We start from the raw sequence: 21,373 nt of genomic DNA, 5'->3' as shown, positions 1-21,373 counted from the left end.
GCAGCAGGAGTTTGGGTGTGGGGGGTGGGGAGAGGTGGGCGGTGCACTCAGGGCCGCTGCTTACCGGGGCAGGGGCTCCTCTCCCTCAACTCCCCTAATTCCACATGCTGTCTCTGCCGGCAGCCACTAGCCATCACCTTCAGCCCCCAACTAAAACCCCTCCAATGTATTATTAAGGATCTACAACCTACCCTGAAGGATGACCCAACACTCTCACAAATCTTGGGAGACAGGCCAGTCCTTGCTTACAGACAGCCCCCCAATCTGAAGCAAATACTCACCAGCAACCACATACCACACAAAAGAACCACTAACCCAGGAACCTATCCTTGCAACAAAGCCCGTTGCCAACTGTGCCCACATATCTATTCAGAAGGGCCTAATAACATCAGCCACACTATCAGAGGCTTGTTCACCTGCACATCTACCAATGTGATATATGCCATCATGTGCCAGCAATGCCCCTCTGCCATGTACACTGGTCAAACTGGACAGTCTCTACATAAAAGAATAAATGGACACAAATCAGATGTCAAGAATTACAACATTCATAAACCAGTCAGAGAACACTTCAATCTCTCTGGTCACGCGATTACAGACATGAAAGTTGCGATATTACAACAGAAAAACTTCAAAACCAGACTCCAGCGAGAGACTGTTGAATTGGAATTCATTTGCAAATTGGAGTAGGCTTTAATTAACTTAGGCTTGAATAGAGACTGGGAGTGGCTAAGTCATTATGCAAGGTAACCTATTTCCCCTTGTTTTTTCCTACACCCCCCCGCCCCCGCCGTTCCTCAGACGTTCTTGTTAAACCCTGGATTTGTGCTGGAAATGGCCCAACTTGATTATCATACACATTGTAAGGAGAGTGATCACTTTAGATAAGCTATTACCAGCAGGAGAGTGGGGTGGGGGGAGAGAAAACCTTTTGTAGTGATAAACATCCATTTTTTCATGGTTTGTATGTATAAGAACATCTTCTGTATTTTCCACAGTATGCATCCGATGAAGTTAGCTGTAGCTCATGAAAGCTCATGCTCCATTTTTATGTAGAAATCCATGATTAAATTGAGTCTTCCTGACTGGTGATTTAAATCAACTCCCCCCTGGACTGGCTAGACCACAGAGAGGACTTATTTGTAAGCTCCTTCATTTTCAGTTAAACCGATTTTTACTGAAAAATTCCTGGGTTTTACAAAAAGTATTATTCAGTTTTTTCCCATTTTCACCCTACTTGTGTATCATTCAAATATATAAAAAATAACTTGTTTTATTAGGAAAATACAATACATTGCATTTCTCTATATATAATATTACAGTAATATATTAAGTCTGTGTGTACATGCAAAACTGCCTGTTGAAGTAAGGCTATGTATTAGTCTAGACCAGGGGTTCTCATACTTGGTTCGTGGCTTGTTCAGGGTAAGCCCTTGGCGGGCTGTGAGACGCTTTGTTTACTTAAGCGTTTTCAGGTATGGCCACTCACAGCTCCCATTGGGCAGGAACAGCGAACCGCAGCCACTGGAAGCTGCGAGTGGCCATACCTGCGAACGCTCAGGTAAACAGAGTGTCTCACGGCCCACCAGGGACTTACCCTGAACAAGCCACAAACCAAGTTTGGGAACCCGGTCTAGAACATACTGCAATAAACAGGCACGCATGCAAGCTCTAAGTATGTCCGCATCTGAACGTACTGATAAATCTCTCGCCCACCAAGTACACATCTCAAGTTTCTAACAGACAATGGTTTAACGATTTGACACACTAAAATGGAAAGAAAACAAAAGTCTGTATCAGAATACATTTCAGAACACAAGGAAGTATTCGAAAGTTTTAAAAAACAAAAACAGGAGAAAAAGCTAAAATTGAATGTATGTGCTGCAAACAGTGTGGCCCAATTATTAAATGTAAATATTTACAGGCTAATAGTTCTAAGTCTACAACAGTAAACTGTTTATTCAAATAAAGATTTATCTGGGGATCAGAGACATATTTTTCTCTTAAACTCAGAAGTGGCATGTTTTGAGTTCTGTTTTAGTTCTGCAGCAAACTACATTGATAAACTGAATTCAAAGCGTTAATCTACTAATTTTTCCCATTGTCCACCAAAATAGACCGCGATATTTACCCAGAAAAATTATTAACATTTTTGCACTGATTTTCATCTGTTTTTGTTGCTGTGGTAATAAACACTGATAAATTCTTAGGAAAAAGTTAAATAAAATAAAAACTGAAAAAGAAGGGCCCTATGTATTTGTCATTCTTTTCCCACCTGGCGATTGTGCTACCACAGAAAGCATCCATCTGAGATAAATCCAGGTGATCTTATCCACAAGACAGAGAAAAAAGGTAAATTTAAAAAATAAGTAAGAATCTTTCACTGTGATACATTTAAGGAATCTTGCTAATGAAATTTTGACTTTCCTTTCCTCCCAGCATTCACATACTACATTAAAACACAATAATTGCATTTCAACAATACCAATATCCGCTGTCTGAAGAGGCACTGAATACCAGGCACAACATGTACCAATTTTAGACTCTCTCTCTTCACTACATATTTCCTACACAATGCTCTATGAACAAGTTTCCTTTTTCTTAACGAAATCCTATGCCCTGTAAATGGTTATAACAGAAAAGAATAAATGAGTAGAGACTGATGCAAGGAGAAGTATTCTTCCAGGGTAAGTTAAACTATAGTGCAGTGGTAGACAAGGTTCACATACCATGAGAATACATACTTGCTTTTTGTCAGAGTAACAAAGCTGACTAACTTTACAAACAAAATATAACCGTAGAACAAACATTTGTATAACTAGGCTTGGAAGGATTACATTTTTATCAATAACTGTGAGTAATCGATTTCACTGTACACAAATCGATCTGAAATATTTCCATCGATAAATGAAATTTACAAATAGATAAGGTTAGAAAAATGCTACTTGAGATCCTATTAGAGTTTGATATAAAGATATTTACTTTGTATATTTTGATATTTGATGCTGACAACTTGTGTTTGAACAGTTCTAAAGCTTTAAGTTTTTGAATCTCACCCCTGGTCTACACTAGGAGTTGAGGTCGAATTTAGCAGTGTTAAATCGATTTAACCCTGCACCTGGCCACACGATGAAGCCCCCCCCCCCTTTTTTTTTTTTTTTTTTTACTTAAAAGGCTCTTAAAATTGATTTCTTTACTCCACCCCTGACAAGGGGATTAGTGCTGAAATCGTTCTTGCTGGGTCAAATTTGGGGTACTGTGGACCCAATTAGACGGTATTGGCCTCCAGGAGCTATCCCAGAGTGCTCCATTGTGACCGTTCTGGACAGCACTCTCAACTCAGATGCACGGACCAGGTAGACAGGAAAAGGCCCGCGAACTTTTGAATTTCATTTCCTGTTTGGTCAGCGTGGCAAACTGCAGGTTGAATGCAGAGCTCATCAGCAGAGGTGACCATGATGGAGTCCCAGAATCGCAAAAGAGCTCCAGCATGGACCGAACGGGAGGTACGGGATTTGATCGCTGTATGGGGAGAGGAATCCATGCTATCAGAACTCCGTTCCAGTTTTTGAAATGCCAAAACATTTGTCAAAATCTCCCAGGGCATGAAGGACAGAGGCCATAACAAGGACCAGAAAGTGCCACGTGAAACTTAAGGAGCTGAGGCAAGCCTAACAGAAGACCAGAGGGGCAAACAGCCGCTCCGGGTCAGAGCCCCAAACATGTCGCTTCTATGACGAGCTGCATGCCATTTTAGGGGGTTCAGCCACCACTACCCCAACCGTGTTGTTTGACTCCTTCAATGGAGATGGAGGCAACATGGAAGCAGATTTTGGGGATGAGGAAGATGATGAGGTTGTAGATAGCTCGCAGCAAGGAAGCGGAGAAACCAGTTTTCCTGACAGCCAGGAACTGTTTCTCACCCTGGACCTGGAGCCAGTACCCCCCAAACCCATCCACGGCTGCCTCCCAGACCCGCCAGGCAGAAAAGGGACCTCTGGTGAGTGTACCTTTTTAAATAGAATACATGGTTTAAAAGCAAGCGTGTTTAATGATTAACTTGCCCTGGCATTCGCCGCCAGTACAGCTACTGGAAAAGTCTGTTAACGTGTCTGGGGATGGAGCGGAAATCCTCCAGGGACACCTCCATAAAGCTCTCCTAGATGTACTCCCAAAGCCTTTGCAAAAGGTTTCTGGGGAGGGCAGCCTTATTCCGTCCACCATGGTAGGACACTTTACCACTCCAGGCCAGTAGCATGTACTCAGGAATCATTGTAGAACAAAGCATTGCAGTGTATGTTTGCTGGCATTCAAACAACATCCATTCTTTATCTCTCTGTGTTATCCTCAGGAGAGTGATATCATTCATGGTCACCTGGTTGAAATAGGGTGCTTTTTTTAAGGGGACATTCAAAGGTGCCCATTCCTGCTGGGCTGTTTGCCTATGGCTGAACAGAAATGTTCCCCGCTGTTAGCCATGGGGAGGGGGAAAGGGCTAGCCACGCGCTGGGGGGAGGCAAAATGCGACCTTGGAACGAAAGCACATGTGCTATGTATGTAATGTTAACAGCAAGGTTTACCGTGAAAGAGTGTACCCATTGTTCTATAAAATGTGTCTTTTTAAATACCACTGTCCCTTTTTTTTTCTCCACCAGCTGCATGTGTTTCAAGGATCACAGGATCTTCTCCTTCCCAGAGGATAGCAAAGATTAGAAGGCAAAAAACCGCACTCGCGATGAAATGTTCTCTGACCTCCTGCTGTCCTCCCACACTGACAGAGCACAGACGAACGCGTGGAGGCAGACAATATCAGGGTGCAGGAAAGCACAAAATGACCAGGAGGAGAGGTGGTGGGCTGAAGAGAGGGCTGAAGCTGATAGGTGGCGGCAGCATGATGAGAGGAGGTAAGATTCAATGCTCAGGCTGCTGAAGGATCAAACTAATATTCTCCAACGTATGATTGAGCTGCAGGAAAGGCAGCAGGAGCACAGACCGTTGCTTCAGCCCCTGTGTAACCAACCGCCCTCCTCCCCAAGTTCCATAGCCTCCTCACCCAGAACGCCCAAGAACGCGGTGGGGCAGCCTCCGGCCACCCAGCCACTCCACCCCAGAGGATTGCCCAAGCAACAGAAGGCTGGCATTCAATAAGTTTTAAAGTTGTAAACTTTTAAAGTGCTGTGTGGCCTTGTCCTTCCCTCCTCCACCACCCCTCCTGGGCTACCTTGGCAGGTATCCACCTATTTGTGTGATGAATTAATAAAGAATGCACGAATGTGAAGCAACAATGACTTTATTGCCTCTGCAAGCGGTGATTGAAGGGAGGATGGGAGGGTGGTTAGCTTATAAGGAAGTAGAGTGAACCAAGGGGCAGGGGGTTTCATCAAGGAGAAACAAACAGAACTTTCACACCGTAGCCTGGCCAGTCACGAAACTGGTTTTCAAAGCTTCTCTGATGTGCACCGTGCCCGCCTGTGCTCTTCTAACTGCCCTGGTGTCTGGCTGCACGTAACCAGCGGCCAGGCTATTTGCCTCAACCTCCCACCCCGCCATAAACGTCTCCCCCTTACTCTCACAGATATTGTGGAGCGCACAGCAAGCAGTAATAACAGTGGGAATGTTGCTTTCGCTGAGGTCTAACAAAGTCAGTAAACTGCGCCAGCACGCTTTTAAATGTCCAAATGCACATTCTACCACCATTCTGCACTTGCTCAGCCTCTAGTTGAACAGCTCCTGACTACTATCCAGGCTGCCTGTGTATGGCTTCATGAGCCATGGCATTAAGGGGTAGGCTGAGTCCCCAAGGATAACAATAGGCATTTCCAAAAAGAAAAGGAGTACTTGTGGCACCTTAGAGACTAACCAATTTATTAGAGCATAAGCTTTCGTGAGCTACAGCTCACTTCATCAGATGTAGCTCACGAAAGCTTATGCTCTAATAAATTGGTTAGTCTCTAAGGTGCCACAAGTACTCCTTTTCTTTTTGCGAATACAGACTAACACGGCTGTTACTCTGAAATAGGCATTTCAACATTCCCAACAGTTATCTTCTGGTCTGGGAAGTAAATCCCTACCTGCAGCCGTTTAAACAGACCAGAGTTCCTGAAGACACGAGCGTCATGTACCTTTCCCGGCCATCCCACGTTGATGTTGGTGAAACGTCCCTTGTGATCCACCAGTGCTTGCAGCACTATCGGAAAATACCCCTTGCGGTTTATGTACTCGCCGGCCTGGTGCTCCGGTGCCAAGATAGGGATATGGGTTCCGTCTATGGCCCCACCACAAGTTCGGGAATCCCATTGCAGCAAAGACATCCATTGTGACCTGCACATTTTCCAGGATCACTACCCTTGATATCAGCAGATCTTTGATTGCGTGGGCTACTTGCATCACAGCAGCCCCCACAGTAGATTTGCCCACTCCAAATTGATTCCCGACTGACCGGTAGCTATCTGGCGTTGCAAGCTTCCACAGGGCTATTGCCACTCGCTTCTCAACTGTGAGGGCTGCTCTCATCTTGGTATTCATGCGCTTCAGGGCAGGGGAAAGCAAGTCACAAAGTTCCATGAAAGTGCCCTTACGCATGCAAAAGTTTCACAGCCACTGAGAATCATCCCAGACCTGCAACACTATGCGGTCCCACCAGTCTGTGCTTGTTTCCCGAGCCCAGAATTGGCGTTCCACTGCATGAACCTGCCCCATTAGCACTATGATGCCCACATTGCCAGGGCCCGTGCTTTGAGAGAAGTCTGTGTCCATGTCCTCATCACTTTCGTCACCGTGCTGACGTCGCCTACTCACCCGGTTTTGGTTTGCCAGGTTCTGGTGCCGCACATACTGCTGGATAACATGCGTGGTGTTTAATGTGCTCCTAATTGCCAAAGTAATCTGAGCAGGCTCCATGCTTGCCATGGTATGGCGTCTGCACAGAAAAAAGGCGCGGAACGATTGTCTGCCATTGCTCTGACAGAGGGAGGAGCGACTGACGACATGGCTTACAGGGCTGGCTTACAGGGAATTAAAAATCAACAAAGGGGGTGGCTTTACATCAAGGAGAAACAAAAACAACTGTCACACAGAATGGCCCCCTCAAGGATTGAACTCAAAACCCTGGGTTTAGCAGGCCAATGCTCAACCCACTGACCTATCCCTCCCCCTGGTATTTCAGGCAGGACTGAATTTCCACTAAACTTTTCAAGGTGCCCCTGACAGACCTCACCAAAATGACTGTCGGACTTTGATTTCACAGAGGGAGGGAGGGAGGGAAAGGGGAGCAAATGAATACAAACAAATCTGGTCTATTTCTTGTTTTGATCCACTCCATCTATCTTTTACATCTTTGGCAGGCAGCAGACGGTGCAGTAGGACTGCTAGCCATCCTCATCTCCCGGCTGCTCGCCAGAAGACAGTGCAATAGGACTGCCAGCAGGACTAAAGAGAACGACCTGGTCAAGTCACTCCTATTTTCGTCCTTGCGCCCATGTCTGCCCAGGCGCTCCTGACCGACCTTACTCAGGTGGCCAGGAGCACCTCAGACATGATGACATTGGTTATCAGGCCTATTGCACCATCTGCTGCCACAAGGCAATGGGCTGCTGCTGTGTAGCAATGTAGTACCGCGTCTGCCAGCACCCAGGAGACGTACGGTGACAGTGAGCTGAGCAGGTTCCATGCTTGCTGTGGTATGGCGTCTGCATACGTAACTCAGGAAAAAAGGCATGAAACGATTGTCTGCCATTGCTTTCACAGAGGGAGGGAGGGAGGGAGGGCCTGACGACATGTACCCAGAACCACCCGCGACAATATTTTTGCCCCATTAGGCATTGGGATCTCAACCCAGAATTCCAATGGGCGGTGGAGACTGCGGGAACTGTGGGATAGCTACCCACAGTGCAACGCTCCGGAAGTTGACGCCAGTCTCGGTACTGTGGAAGCACTCCACCGAGTTAATGCACTCAGTACATTGTGTGTGGGGACACACACAATCGACTATTAAAAACGATTTCTAAAAAAACGACTTCTGTAACTTTGACCTAATTTCATAGTGCAGAATATCCTCAGTATCTACGGTCATTAAATAATTATTGTCTAACCCCCCCACCTCCCATAATTTATATAAATATTAATAGCTTAAAATTATCCTTTGACATTATAAAAAAAAATCAAACTCTGTCAAGTCTATGTATAACACATAAAATTATATTTTGTACTAAATACATACAGATAATGTCTGAACAATCCTTACAGTTGTAGTTATCTACCAAAATAACCTCTATTTCTTCAAAAATATATTCTGCTCTAGGATGGGGATTCTGACTCCACCATATATTCACTTCCCTCTCTGCACAGGTTTTCACCACTTTTTTTCCCCAAGAGAAAGTTGACAAAAATACTATATGACCTTCACCCTCTTTTCAGCTTGTCTTTCCTTCCCTTCCTACAACTCTCATCTCCTTCTACCGTCACAGACACAATTTTCTCCTTTGCTCTCCACCTCTAACCTCATCCAACTTGCCCTACTGACCCCAGCACATCAAGTGATCTGATTCCTTTGTGCCCACTCTCATGCTCTCCTTTACTCGTCTGCTTTCCCTGCTCTAGTCTCCTAAAAAACAAAACACACACCCTTGAACCCACATGCCTCTCCAGCTACTCCCCCATCTCCCTTCCATCTCTAAGCTCAGAGTGTGCTGTCTACATTCACTGTGTGGAGTTCCTCTCCTCCAATTCCATCCTAGCCCTTTTCAATCTGGCCAAGATATGCAGTTAAGGTTGCCCATGCAACCTTAACTCTGCTCTCTTTCAGCAATGCCCCAGTACACATTGTTAACACAAACAAAAATGTATGACTAAGTGTTTTCAGAGCTCTAGTTACACCTTTGCAAATATAAATTTCCATAATTTAGGGCCCATTTCTACAAGTCTTGAACTTAACTGGACTGCTCACATGAGTAAAGATCACTCAAGAGACGTGTGAAAGATTGGGCTCCTTGGAACGGAGGCCTGTCATTCTTGTTTGTCTATAAAGTACCATGCATATCTTTGCATTATTATTATTACAAACACTGTAAACTAACCAATGTTGTTAATCAAACAAGCTACATTTCTGAATCACAAAAACAGTGATTTGTATGAGAAGACCCAATGGAAAATAAAACTGTCATGCATCTTGGGGGGGGAGGAAGGACGACATACCTTTACTCTGCCAACCCCACAGTTCCTGAAATATACTTCACTTCCTTTTACAACCCATTCACTCTCACCCATTGGATTCCATCTAACACTATTAAAAGACAAAAAGGAATGTTTGCACAGGCAACTTTCACTTGCATTTCCCGCTTCTCGGAAGTCTGAGTTTTCCCCCAACTCAACATTCTGCAACAGGACAACACACTACCAAGCAACTGTTAACTCTTCCTTAATGTAGTGAGTTTTTTTGTTTTGTTTTTGTTTTACACTGAATAGTAGGCTCTTTGGGGCAAGGCTGTCTCTTACTGCTTGTTGTAGAACGTCTAGCACAATGGGGCCTTGATCTCAACTGGGGTTTAGGCACTACTGTAATACAATAAAAGAAAATGAGACACTTTATACTGAGAGCATACCCACGCATCTCAATTATTTTTGTAGCTAGTACTACCTTTCCCTCACACTTCTTACTTCATTTTCCTTAACTTTAATGTTGCATGCAGTGTTGTTGTAGCCATGTTGGTCCCAGGATATGAGAGAGACAAGGAAACATATTTGTAACTACTGAACACCAAAAACCATGGATTTAAAAGAGAGACTGATTTCATGGCCCATTAGGACAACTTACTACTAGGGCTGTCAAGCGATTAAAAAAATTAATTGTGATTAATCACACTGTTAAACAACAATAGAACACCATTTTTTTTTATTTTTTGGGGATGTTTCCTACATTTTCTAATATATTGATTACACTTACAACACAGAATACAAAGTGTACAGTGATCATTTTATATTTATTTTTGATTACCAATATTTTCACTGTAAAAAAGAAAATAATTGTATTCTTCAATTCACCTCATACAAGTACTGTAGTGCAAGCTCTTTATCATGAAAGTTGAACTTACAAATGTAGAATTATGTACAAAAAAAACTGCATTCAAAAATAAAACAATGTAAAACTTTAGAGCCTACAAGTCCACTCAGTCCTACTTCTTGGTCAGCCAATCAGTCAGACAAACAAGGGTGGTTACAATTTGCAGGAGATAATGCTGCTTGTTTACAATGTCACCTGAAAGCGAGAACAGCCATTTGCATGGCACTGTTGTAGCTGGCATTGCAAGATATTTACGTTCCAGATGCTTTAAAGATTCATTCAAAGATTCATGCTTCAACCACCATGCCAGAGGACATGCTTCCATGCTGATGATGGGTTCTGCTTGATAACGATCCAAAGCAGTGCAGACTGACGCATGTTATTTTCATCATCTGAGTCAGATGCTACCAGCAGAGGGTTGAGATTTTCTTTTTTGGTGGTTTGGGTTCTGTAGTTTCCACATCAGAGTGTTGCTCTTTTAAGACTTCTGAAAGCATGCTCCATACCTCATCTCTCTCAGATTTTGGACGGCACTTCAGATTCTTAAACCTTGGGTCAAGTGCTGTAGTATTTTTAGAAATCTCATATTGGTACCTTCTTTACGTTTTGTCAAATCTGCTGTGAAAATGATCTTAAAATGAACATGTGCTGGGTCATCATCTGAGACTGCTATAACATGAAATATATGCAGAATGTGGATAAAACAGAGCAGGAGACTTACAATTCTCCTCCCAAGGAGTACAGTCACAAAATTAATGGACGCTTTTTTTTTTTTTTAATAAGCATCATCAGCATGGAAGCTTGTCCCCTGGAATGGTGGCCAAAGCATGGAAGGAGCATATGAATGTTTAGCATATCTGGCATGTAAATACCATGCAACACCGACTACAAAAGTGTGATGCGAATGCCTGTTCTCACTTTCAGGTGACATTGTAAGTAAGAAGCAGGGAGCAATATCTCCCATCAACGTATGTTTACTTGTTTGTCTGAGTAATTGGCAGAAGAAGGAGGACTGAGTGGACATGTAGGCTCTAAAAGTTTTACACTGTTTTGGTTTTGAGCGCAGTTATGTAACCAAAAAAAAAATAAAAATCTACATTTGTAAGTTGCATTTTCACGATAAAAAATTTGTACTTCAGTACTTGTATGAGGTGAATTAAAAAATACTATTTCTTTTATCATTTTTACAGTGCAAATATTTGTAATCAAAAATAAATATCAAGTGAGCACTGTGCACTTTGTATTCTGTGTTGTAATTGAAATCAATATTGAAAATGTAGAAAAACATCCAAAAATATTTAATACATTTCAATTGATATTCTATTGTTAATCGCAATTAGTTTTTTTTTAGTTAATCGTGTGAGTTAACTGTGATTAACTGAAAGCCCTACTTACTACATCCCTGCTATCTACTAATCTTCCATTGTTCTAGAACTGTAGGGGTGTTAGTTGCCAAATTCATTTTAAGTGGTCTTGCACAGTACTGGTTCTCACCTGGGGGGGGGGGGTTGTCCACAAGCAGTTTTTAGGGGGTCTGACAAAATAAACCAAGTATCAACCCCAGGCAGTGGAACTTAGGAAGGGAGCGCCACCTCCACCCCGACTCACTTCAGCAGGTCACCCAGCCTGTCTGGGTTTAGAGGGGTGCAACCAAAAATTGAAGGATCACGGCAGAAGAGAGATCTCCCCCAGCCATCAGAAGGGATTGCCTCACAGCCACTGACTCCACAAGAAGGCAGCAGCTAGCCAAGGAGACACACCACAGCTCTGCCCTGCTACATCAGCACTTCAGGGATCAGGGCCAAATGGAAGGCAGAAATCTGCGGGGCATGTGACGCCTCTATGCATCGCCTCTGATTGTGGGTCCGCAGGTTCGTCTATTTAAGTTTAGGGGTCCTTGGGTAAAAAAAGGTTGAGAACCACTGGCCTACAACATGTGTGAACCCTTTTTGCTTAACAATCTATCCCACCTTGTATTTAGCTTGGACACTCTAGTTTCCTTCCTTCTGCAGACCTGAGGAAGAGCTGTGTGAGGCTCAAAAGCTTGTTCCTTCCACCAACTGAGGTTGGTCCAATAAAAGATATTACCTCACCCGCCTTGTCTCTAACTTTAACATGTATGTTACTGTGCTGATCTTATATACTAGCTCCTGGATGTCAAATATGTGGCCTAAAGGGTGATTAAATCCAACTCTCACATCAACTTCAAATTTAGCATGCAATTTGACCAACCTCTACTGTCTGGCAGCTCTCACAATTGGTGCTGTGATTGCAATGCAGTTACTACTGAATACTGAGCAACTATGGACAAGCCGAAGAATAGGGCTTTATCAACGGGTATTGAGGGTTAGGCAATGTTAACGACAAGAAGGCCTCCACTATACAACTGCAATTGGCATATATGCCTTGCTGACATTTTAAGGAAGTCCTATTACGAAATAGCCAAGACGAGACACCCAAAGTATGCAGCTGGAAATATTTACTGTGAGTTATAGAGATCAAAACTAGCTGGTATATTGCAGGTTGCCAGGGATGGGAGGTTGGAGAAGAATGGTTGAAATAAAAGGTAAATGGGATAAGATACAGGATTTAAACAGGGGAAGGGGGGGAAAAAAAGGAGTAGGTTTCCTACAGAAGCCGGACTAAGCTTATGCCCCAATCCCTAACGAAATCTGCAAGGGTTTACTTGCACCTACATGCAGCCCCGTTCACTCCAATGAGACTCTACATAGATACAAGGTTCTGTCCACATGGATCCAATTGCACAATCAGGGACCATATTTTCTTGCTCCCAGTGCCACCAAGAGCTCTGAGGAGACCACAGTATTGAGATATATATATATAGATATCTGAATGAAAACCATGGATTTTAACATCCCTGAACTTTGGGAGATCAAAATCCTGTTATGTATTAAGCCTCTCTCTACTTCAGAGTTCCAGAAAGCAAGTATGAGATCCCTGCACTAGTTTGAGCATCTTTTCTAACTTTTGTAATGCAGTCATTTACAGAGTAGCAAATATACTTCTGAAATAACCACATAATTCATGTAAGTCTCATAACAGCTCCAGATTTATGCGATGAGCTCTAGAAATATTTAAATACAGACACAAGGAACTGTCCCCTGCAACCTGAGGTCTATTATAGAGGAGTGTAGCACTACTACAGTTAAGGCAGAGACCATCTTAGGCCTGGCCTATACCGGGGGGGTGGAGGGGAGGAAAAAACTGATCTAAGTTACGCAACTTCAGCTACGTGAATAACGTAACTGAAGTCAACGTACTTAGATCTACCGACCGCGGTGGCTTCACTGAGGTAAGTCGACAGCTGACGCTCTCTCATTGACTCCACCTGCGCCTCTCGTCCTAGTGGAGTACCGGAGTCGACGGGAGAGCGCTTGCCGGTCGATTTATCGCGTCTAGACTCGACACGATAAATTAACCCCCGCTGGATCAATCGCTGCCCATCGATCCAGCACATAATGTAGACAAGCCCTTACTGTTTAGAGCACTTATCAAAATCAGTTTGTTAAAATCCACACACATATTGAGATTGCCTTGAAATTTGCGGTGCCTCATCACAGTCCAGGGGAGGACTAGTTGACCAAAGTTGAGGTTGTTTGAGCAAACTGTTTTCAAAACACAACATCCCTTTAAAAAAAAATTTATGTGATATCAAAATGTTACTATTCTTCATTTTTGGGGGGAATGAAGGTGCATATATGAGGCTCAAATTATTGTACTGATCCATTCCAAACTGATATCACCCAGTCAGGTTTCAACACAGCAACTGTCAAGGCATCCACTGCCCCCGTGGGGAAGTCATATTTCATTTCACTTCACTTCCCAAGCAAATAGAGAACCATGGGGAAAGTGCACAAGGAATGAGAGAGAAACTCATAGGCCTTGCATTTACTAGGATAAAGGTACAGTTTAGTGAACAGAAGCTACCTAAATCTGACCTACACTCAACCACTTGGCCTTCTCCCTCCTCTAAGTAGACTAGCCAGATGTTAACACCTTTTCTTTTTAATCCTAAATATTACCTATGGGACAACACCTTCAGTTATTACTTATTTGTATAGCAGTAGTATCGGATGTGGGCCACCAAATGGTTAGAACTTCCCAAAACCTCAATGCAGCAGAGAGGACAGAAAGGATACACAACAATGCATGAACACGAGTTCGGATACGGGGTTCTACTGAGAATTAAGAATATGCAAGAGTGTTAGAATCTGGTGAAACTCGTATTCCCGTGTTTTCTGGACACGCCTAGTGGAATGCCAGGATGTGGAGGTGAGTGATAACGAAGCTAGCGCTTCTGCAATTCCTGCATACCACAACCCTCTGCCCCACCCAAAAAGAAAGGGCGTGAAATATTAAGCTATGTCTACATTAGCACTTTTGTCGGTATAACTTAGGTAGCTCAGGGTTGTGAAAAAAAAAAACACCAAGAGAAGCGCTTGTCTGGACAGCACTAGGTCAGCAGGAGACGCTCTCCCACCAACATAGCTACCACCGATCGTGATGATTTTATTACATCTCCCATTGGCATAGAGTGGCTACATAAGCAATCTTCTATTGGTACAGCTGTGCCGGAGTAATTTCGCTAGTGTAGACCCGGCCTAAGTTTAACTCTGTATTGTAGAGTTTTCAGATGGTTGAAGTATAGGTACATTTTATATTCTGAAAGGATATGAGACACTGCCAGTCATCCTGAATTTTGAGTTAATATGCTTTAAGTGTAGTAGCTTTTTAAGCCTCAAGAACTGGGAGTCAAGAGTGTTTCTATTCCCAGCTCTCACTGGACTGCTGTATGGTTTCCTGAAAGTCGATCTCTGTCATAGTTTCTCCTTTAGTAAAAAGGGTTCATATTTATTTGTCTTTGTACAGCGCTTTGAGATGTTCTGATGGAAAAGGCAAACTAGCATTCAATTACTACTAACTTAATTATCTAAAAGCTTTATAGACATCACCAAGTTATCTACCAGGCATCTATATCTATATTATCTGTGGTGAGCCTACACCTTTGTATATTTAACATGTGATTATAAACACTTTTTCAAAACCAGTTCTGCAGATATCACCATTCTGCAAGTAACAAAATCAGGGCCTTATACTGCACTCTCCCACAACTGTAGGAATTATTTTCTAGAAGATTTAAAGTGAAATATTATCAACTCTGAGATGCTAAACTTTCTTACATCTGTTTATAAAACCATGTAATTAATGTTTTCCCAAAGCAAATGTCAATCTATCCAAAATCCCTAAACATACTATAAGTAACAACACAACACACACAGTGATGGAGTAAAACATGGCCAAATAGACAGGCTGTTTGGACCTAGCATTCTGAAATAGGATTCCTTCAAATAACCATACTGCATCCCCATTTCCCCCTCTTGGGCATTTTGTTTCGTAGCAACACATACTGGTTTTGGAACTCTGCAATTTTAACTGATCAGGGCTATTGCTCCTTGGGGAATTCTGCACACACAAATTCTTGTCTCCCGCAGATTTCTTTGCTTCCCCACAGAAAAATGACTCTCTGACAGGGAAGCTGCAACAGCAATCACGCACCACTCTCTAGCAGCACAGGTACATTGTTTAGGGTATCTGGAACAGCTGGTGGAGAGGTAAATCACTGCAGCCAGTGGCTCGTACCCTGAGCCAGGATCAGCTGCTAGTCCTGGCTGGGCTGGAGACAGGAGAGAACTGGACTTCCTCTTCCCCTGCTAGGAGTGGCTGGGGCTGTGTTAGACCCACTCCCAGAAACCTCCCCCAGCTGCAGGAAGCTCAGCATCCTCTCCTGCTTCCTGCCCCCATCGCTCCTCAGCTGCCGGGAGCTGCTGTCCCATTTGCCCAACCCCCTACCCATACCGGACCTCCCATACTCAGACACCCCCGCCAAGTCTCACCCCGTACACCCAGAACCCCCCTAGTCCTCCATACCTAAACCCCACCACACTGAAGCTCAATCCTGCATCTGGAGCCCCCTGCACCCAGACCTCCTATTTTTCCCCCCACCCCTGCACCCAGACCACCCCCCACTGAGCTCCCTGTATTCAAACCCCCACCCTGATAAGCCCAAGCCCCCACATCCAAACCCCCATGCCACTGACCCCCACTAGCTCCTCCCAGACCCCCACTCCATCAAGCCCCACTCCCCTAGCACCCAGGCCCCCTGCTGAGACCCCCAGACCCCTCCACTGAGCCCCAACCACCTTCACCTGGAAGCCCCAGCAGAGGGGCTTGCCTCTTCACGCAGAACCACCCCCCAACAAGCCTCTGTGCATCCCAATCCCCACACACCTAGACCCCCCACTGAGCTGCCTACACCCAAATTGTCCCACACAGAATCCTCTCACCCCACACCTGGATCCCCCCAAACTTAGATCCTGCCTCATTGAGCCTGCCTGCCCCACACCTGGTGCACCTGGCACAGAGGGGCAAGGCCCCAGGGTATTTTTGGGCAGGCCCAGGACTTGTGCTGTGTCAAGGTCAGGTGCAGCCTCCCCACTGAGTCTGTGACCCTGGGGGCTGCAGGGTCATCTCCCACCTTCATGCAGCCACTGGCCTGTGCTCCCTACTGCCGTGCTGGAGCCCCTGCATATATTTATTAATAAAACTTGCAGAATTTTAAAATATTGTGCGCAGAATGCCCTCCGGAGTAATATGTCAATGTTCAGATGTTTATCATCATATACCAAAAATTTATGGAAACACTAGATTATGTAAAAAAAAGCTGCTTAAATAAGTGGTACATGTTCAGTGTTTTTTTTCCTTCCAGGTAAATTGCACCCATCAGATTTTGAACATGGTGGTAATGCAAACAATATTTATTCACTGTACAATCATTTAAAACTCTGTTTATCCTAAAAATCATTGTGTTTCTAGTTTCTCTGTTAATGCAGAAACGGATGAAACAGTGTCCTGTCTAAAATACGGGGTTCAGAGTAGCAGCTGTGTTAGTCTGTATCCGCAAAAAGAAAAGGAGGACTTGTGGCACCTTAGAGACTAACCAATTTATTTGAGCATAAGCTTTCGTGAGCTATGCTCAAATAAATTGGTTAGTCTCTAAGGTGCCACAAGTACTCCTTTTCTTTTTGCTGTCTAAAATAGGTTACCGTATACTTTCTCCACGCTTATTTGATCGGGGTGTGGGGGGGGGAGGCGTGTGATATTTGGAGACAGGTTAGACTGTGTGAAGTTTTAGTACTGGAAGGAGTGGGGAAGAGGAGAGAGACCCGTGACTCTCGAGCCCAGACAGCCACCAGCACAGTGTAAAATGAAGGTTTGTTATAAACCCTCCCCCTCAGAATATTACAACATACTGGATACCACAACTTGAGAAACAAGCCCTTCATGTCCCTGTCTCCGCACAGCCCCCGTCCCTCCCGCCCGCCCTCAGCACTGCCCCCCTTCTCCTCTGCTCCCCCCTTTCTCCTTACACCCCCTCCCCCACGCCAGGCTGCCCCCTCGCTCCCCCACATTTCCCCTGCCCGGCCGCCGCGCTCACCCACCTCCCCCGCCCCGCAGCGACGGGCCCTGGGAGCCGCCAGGAGCAGCCCGCAGGCCCCGCCGCCACCGGCAGACGGGACTCGGGTCGCCCGCGTCCTCCCACCAGGCCCTGCCCGGGCAGCGGGCCTGGGTCGCACCTTTAAGAGATTAGACGTCGCCATGTTCCCCCCGCGGGGGCCCCTCCGGGCCGGCGGCGGCTCCTCGCTCCGGGCGCGGGCTCCCGGCCGCTCCGCTTCACATGGCCCCGCGCTCCCGCCGGCCGGGACGGGGCTTCGCTCGGGACAAGGCCGGGCGGAGACTCGGGGCTGCGGCCGGCTCGATCCTCCCCACGCAGCCGCCGCTCAGCGCCTCATGGCGGCGCCCACCCAGGAGACACTCGGCCGCGGCCGCGGCTCCGTGCAAGGGCTGGCCTGGCCCGCAGGATGCGGCGCCGAGGAGCCGGCTCCGCCGCCAAGGGGAGAGGCAGGGGCGGGAGGCTCCAGCTGCAGCGCCCTCTGCCGGCCGGGCGGTTCCCCTGACTCCCGTCGACCCCGGCAGACCCCGGCAGACCCCTGAGCCCCATCAACCCCCGGGACACCCCAGACCCCTACAGGCCAGCCCCTCAGGACACCCCCGCCTCCTTGGCCCACCCCCTCCTTATCCACCCCCGGCAGACCCTCGTCCTCTGCAGACCACCTCATCCACTCCCGGGAGACCCCTGGACCCTCAGCCCACCCCCCCCCATCCACTCCCGGGAGACCCTCGCCCCCTCGGCCCACCCACCCCCATCTACGCCCGGGAGACCCCTGCTCTCTGACACCAGCCCCCACCCCATTGATAGGTGCTGGAACTAGGGGTGCTGCTGCACCCCCTAGCTTGAAGTGGTTTCCATCCTATACAAGGTTTATAGTTTGGTTCAATGGCTCTCAGCACCCCCACTATACAAATTGTTCCAGCACCCCTGACCCCTACCCCTGGGAGACCCCCCTCTCCCTGCAGCCCACCCTCATCTGCCTTGGGAGACCTCAGTCCCCTGCAGCCCTGCACCCCCATTTATCCCTGGGAGACCCCTGCTGCCCTGCCTCCAACCCCCTAGGAGACCTCTGCCCTCTGTGGCCTAGCCCCCCTATCTGCCCCTGGAAGACCCCAGCCTTCTTGAGCTCAGCCCAGAGACCCCAGCTCCCTGCAGCCCTGCCCAGCTCCCTCCACCTCCCCCAGAGAGACCCCAGGCCCCTGCAGCCCAGCCTCCCAAGGGGTCATGATTTTTGAACACTTGGCATTGCTAATATTGTGATGTAGTTGTAGGTGTACAGCAAGTGTATGTGAAGCTGTACAATGTGGTAACTATGCTGAACAGTTAACAGAATCCGTACCCCAAGGCATTTCCAGGCCTCTTAAACAATTATGTATGCGCTTAACTTTATGGAGTAAAATATGTAGTAAAAATGTTCAGTTTCCAGGAAAAAATGGGGGGTTTGGTAAATTTGTTCTGCTTTTTTATTTTTTTTAAGCCAAAGGTAAGGAATTCTACCAAAACGGGCTTTCAAAAACAAAAACAAAAAAATTGGATTCAGGTAATTATTTGGGGGAAAAAATGGTGTGTTTTTTTTTAAACAAATCAAATATTTCACCAAAGATTTATTAGCTTCTGTGGGGGTTTTGGTTGAAAAACTTGAAAGTTATAAGTAAAATGAAACTATTATGAACATTTTAGTTTTGGGCAATAGGTCTTTTTGTGTCAAAAAACTATTCTGATGAAAAAATGTCAACCTGCTTTATTCAAAGGTTCGGAAATTCTGGAATTAAAATTGACTGTACAACTTTAATTCAGCCCCTTTGTGTGTAAGCATTGTATGATACAGTCCTTATTTTCTCCCGCATTCAGTGCACAAGATGAATGGTACTCTATCTGTAGATTCCTACCTGCTTAATTGCAGAAGCTGGAAGGGGTGTAAAGCAGAAGCTGACAGGAAGTGAAATGATGGTTTTGCAGTTCAGAAAGTTGAATGCAGCCCCGGAGGACAGGACTCTATCTCTGCCTTTGTTGGGGCAAGTTGTTTAAACCAAATTTTTCACAGGTGGTCAATAACTGTGTGGGTCATCTCTGAGTGCTCATATTAAAATGCCAATTGCCTGATTTGCAGAAGTCCTGAGCAGTCACAACTGCAACTAAATGGGAGCCGTGCATTGACCACAGCATTTTTTTTACTGAACTTTATAAGTATTCTGAAAAATCAGGCCTTAGGCATCTCAAGTTGGGGACCCAGACTCAGTAGACACTTTTGACAGTTTAGGCCATGGCTCAGTTCCCCATCTGTAAAATGGAGACAATAACACCCTCTTACCTCACAGGTGTGCTGTGAAGATAAATTTATGTTTGTAAAGCACTGAGATACTACGGTGATTGTGCCATTGAAAAACCCATAAGGAAATAATTGTGTATTCAGTGCTAGGTATGGAAAATATTCAGTAAATAAGATCTAGGGCCACACTTAAATGATAAGTATAAAAAGAAATATTGAATGGCTACCCATTCAGTGAACACTCTCTCCTAACTTTCCTAACTTTTGAATGCTTGAATTTTAACCTTAAACATTTTCTTTTTGTATGAAATTATATTGTAACATACAACAGACCCGATGGGGGCAAAATCCTTATTGTTTGAGTACTTTATAGAGGAGGGGAGTGAATCTTCAGGCATTTTTTGATTCTGATTAAAAATGATTGACTTACACAAGACCAAAGCGCCTGTGATCTAGTCACGTCAAACTGTAAACATGGTGAGCCAGTACCTAAACACATTCATTTTACAATAAAATATGTGTGCAAAGCAATTTTTACCACAACACAGCTTCTGTTTGTGCCCATATCTGTCCATTTTCTCTCAACTCATGAATTAAAACAAGAAATAAAGTAGATACTGTGCTAAATAAAATCTTCTCGTCTGGGCAGATTTAATGTAGGAACATAGCAATTACCATTGCAATTTGGATCAGACCCAAACCAAGATCCGTGTAGTGTCTTATCCAGTCTGTGACAGTGGCCGGCATCATGCTTCAGAGGGAGGTATTAAAAACAGCGCAGTAGGCAAAAGTGGGATAATCTGCTTCCATCTTGGTCTCTAAATTAGAACTGGTTTAAACCCTAAAGCACAAGATATAATATCCCTTACAAAATTTGTTGCTATTAATTATGATAAATGGGTATTCTTGTTATCCATATAAATGTCCCATCCCTTTCTGAATCTTGTTACATTCTTGGCCTCAATGACTCTGTATGGCAATGATTTCCATAGTCTAATTACACATTGGATGACAAAGTATTTCCTTTTGTCATTTCTCAAGCTGTCGGTCCATGAGCCTAGCCCTTTTCCCTAGCTGTCTTGCAAATGTCCTTGATGCTGTAACAGGTTTCCCCTGGAGTGCCACCTGGAACTGGGGTACCACTGAACACCCCTGACCCACCAGCCTGGGCTCCCTTTACACTATACTGCTGTGACCGGCCTGCACTTTCACCAGCACACATGCAGGTAGGGACACACCCAGCTGCAGTTACATGCAGATGCTGTAATGAGCTCTGCATGGGAAGGCTCCAGCTAAGGAGCTTCCCAGCTACACAGGCATGCACCCCCATCTGAAGAGTAAACCCAAAATTATACTGTCTTTGCTGCACAGGGAACTGTTAAGCATAAGCTCATTAAATTCTCCTCAATGAGGAGAGGAATATACAACAGCTTTCTGCCCTGAGTTATGACTCCCACATACTGGTTTTAGACAAAACAAAAACAAGTTTATTAACTACAAAAGATAGATTTTAAGT

General features: G+C 45.2%; 1 protein-coding gene across 1 annotated transcript in view; it reads right to left on the bottom strand.

The window, feature by feature from the left end:
• Positions 1 to 17,987, bottom strand: part of CUL5 (cullin 5) — a 78,025-nt gene extending 60,038 nt beyond the window's left edge. Inside the window, exon 1 of the mRNA XM_073338875.1 lies at positions 17,713 to 17,987. Within this exon, the coding sequence (XP_073194976.1) occupies positions 17,713 to 17,736 (24 nt within the window). The 5' untranslated portion in view covers positions 17,737 to 17,987. The remainder of the gene's footprint in view (positions 1 to 17,712) is intronic.
• Between the last annotated feature and the right edge of the window lie 3,386 nt (positions 17,988 to 21,373).

Source organism: Lepidochelys kempii, chromosome 1, assembly GCF_965140265.1.
Source record: "Lepidochelys kempii isolate rLepKem1 chromosome 1, rLepKem1.hap2, whole genome shotgun sequence".
NCBI classification, from domain to species: Eukaryota; Metazoa; Chordata; order Testudines; family Cheloniidae; genus Lepidochelys; species Lepidochelys kempii.
This window is presented reverse-complemented; position numbering and strand designations above follow the sequence as displayed.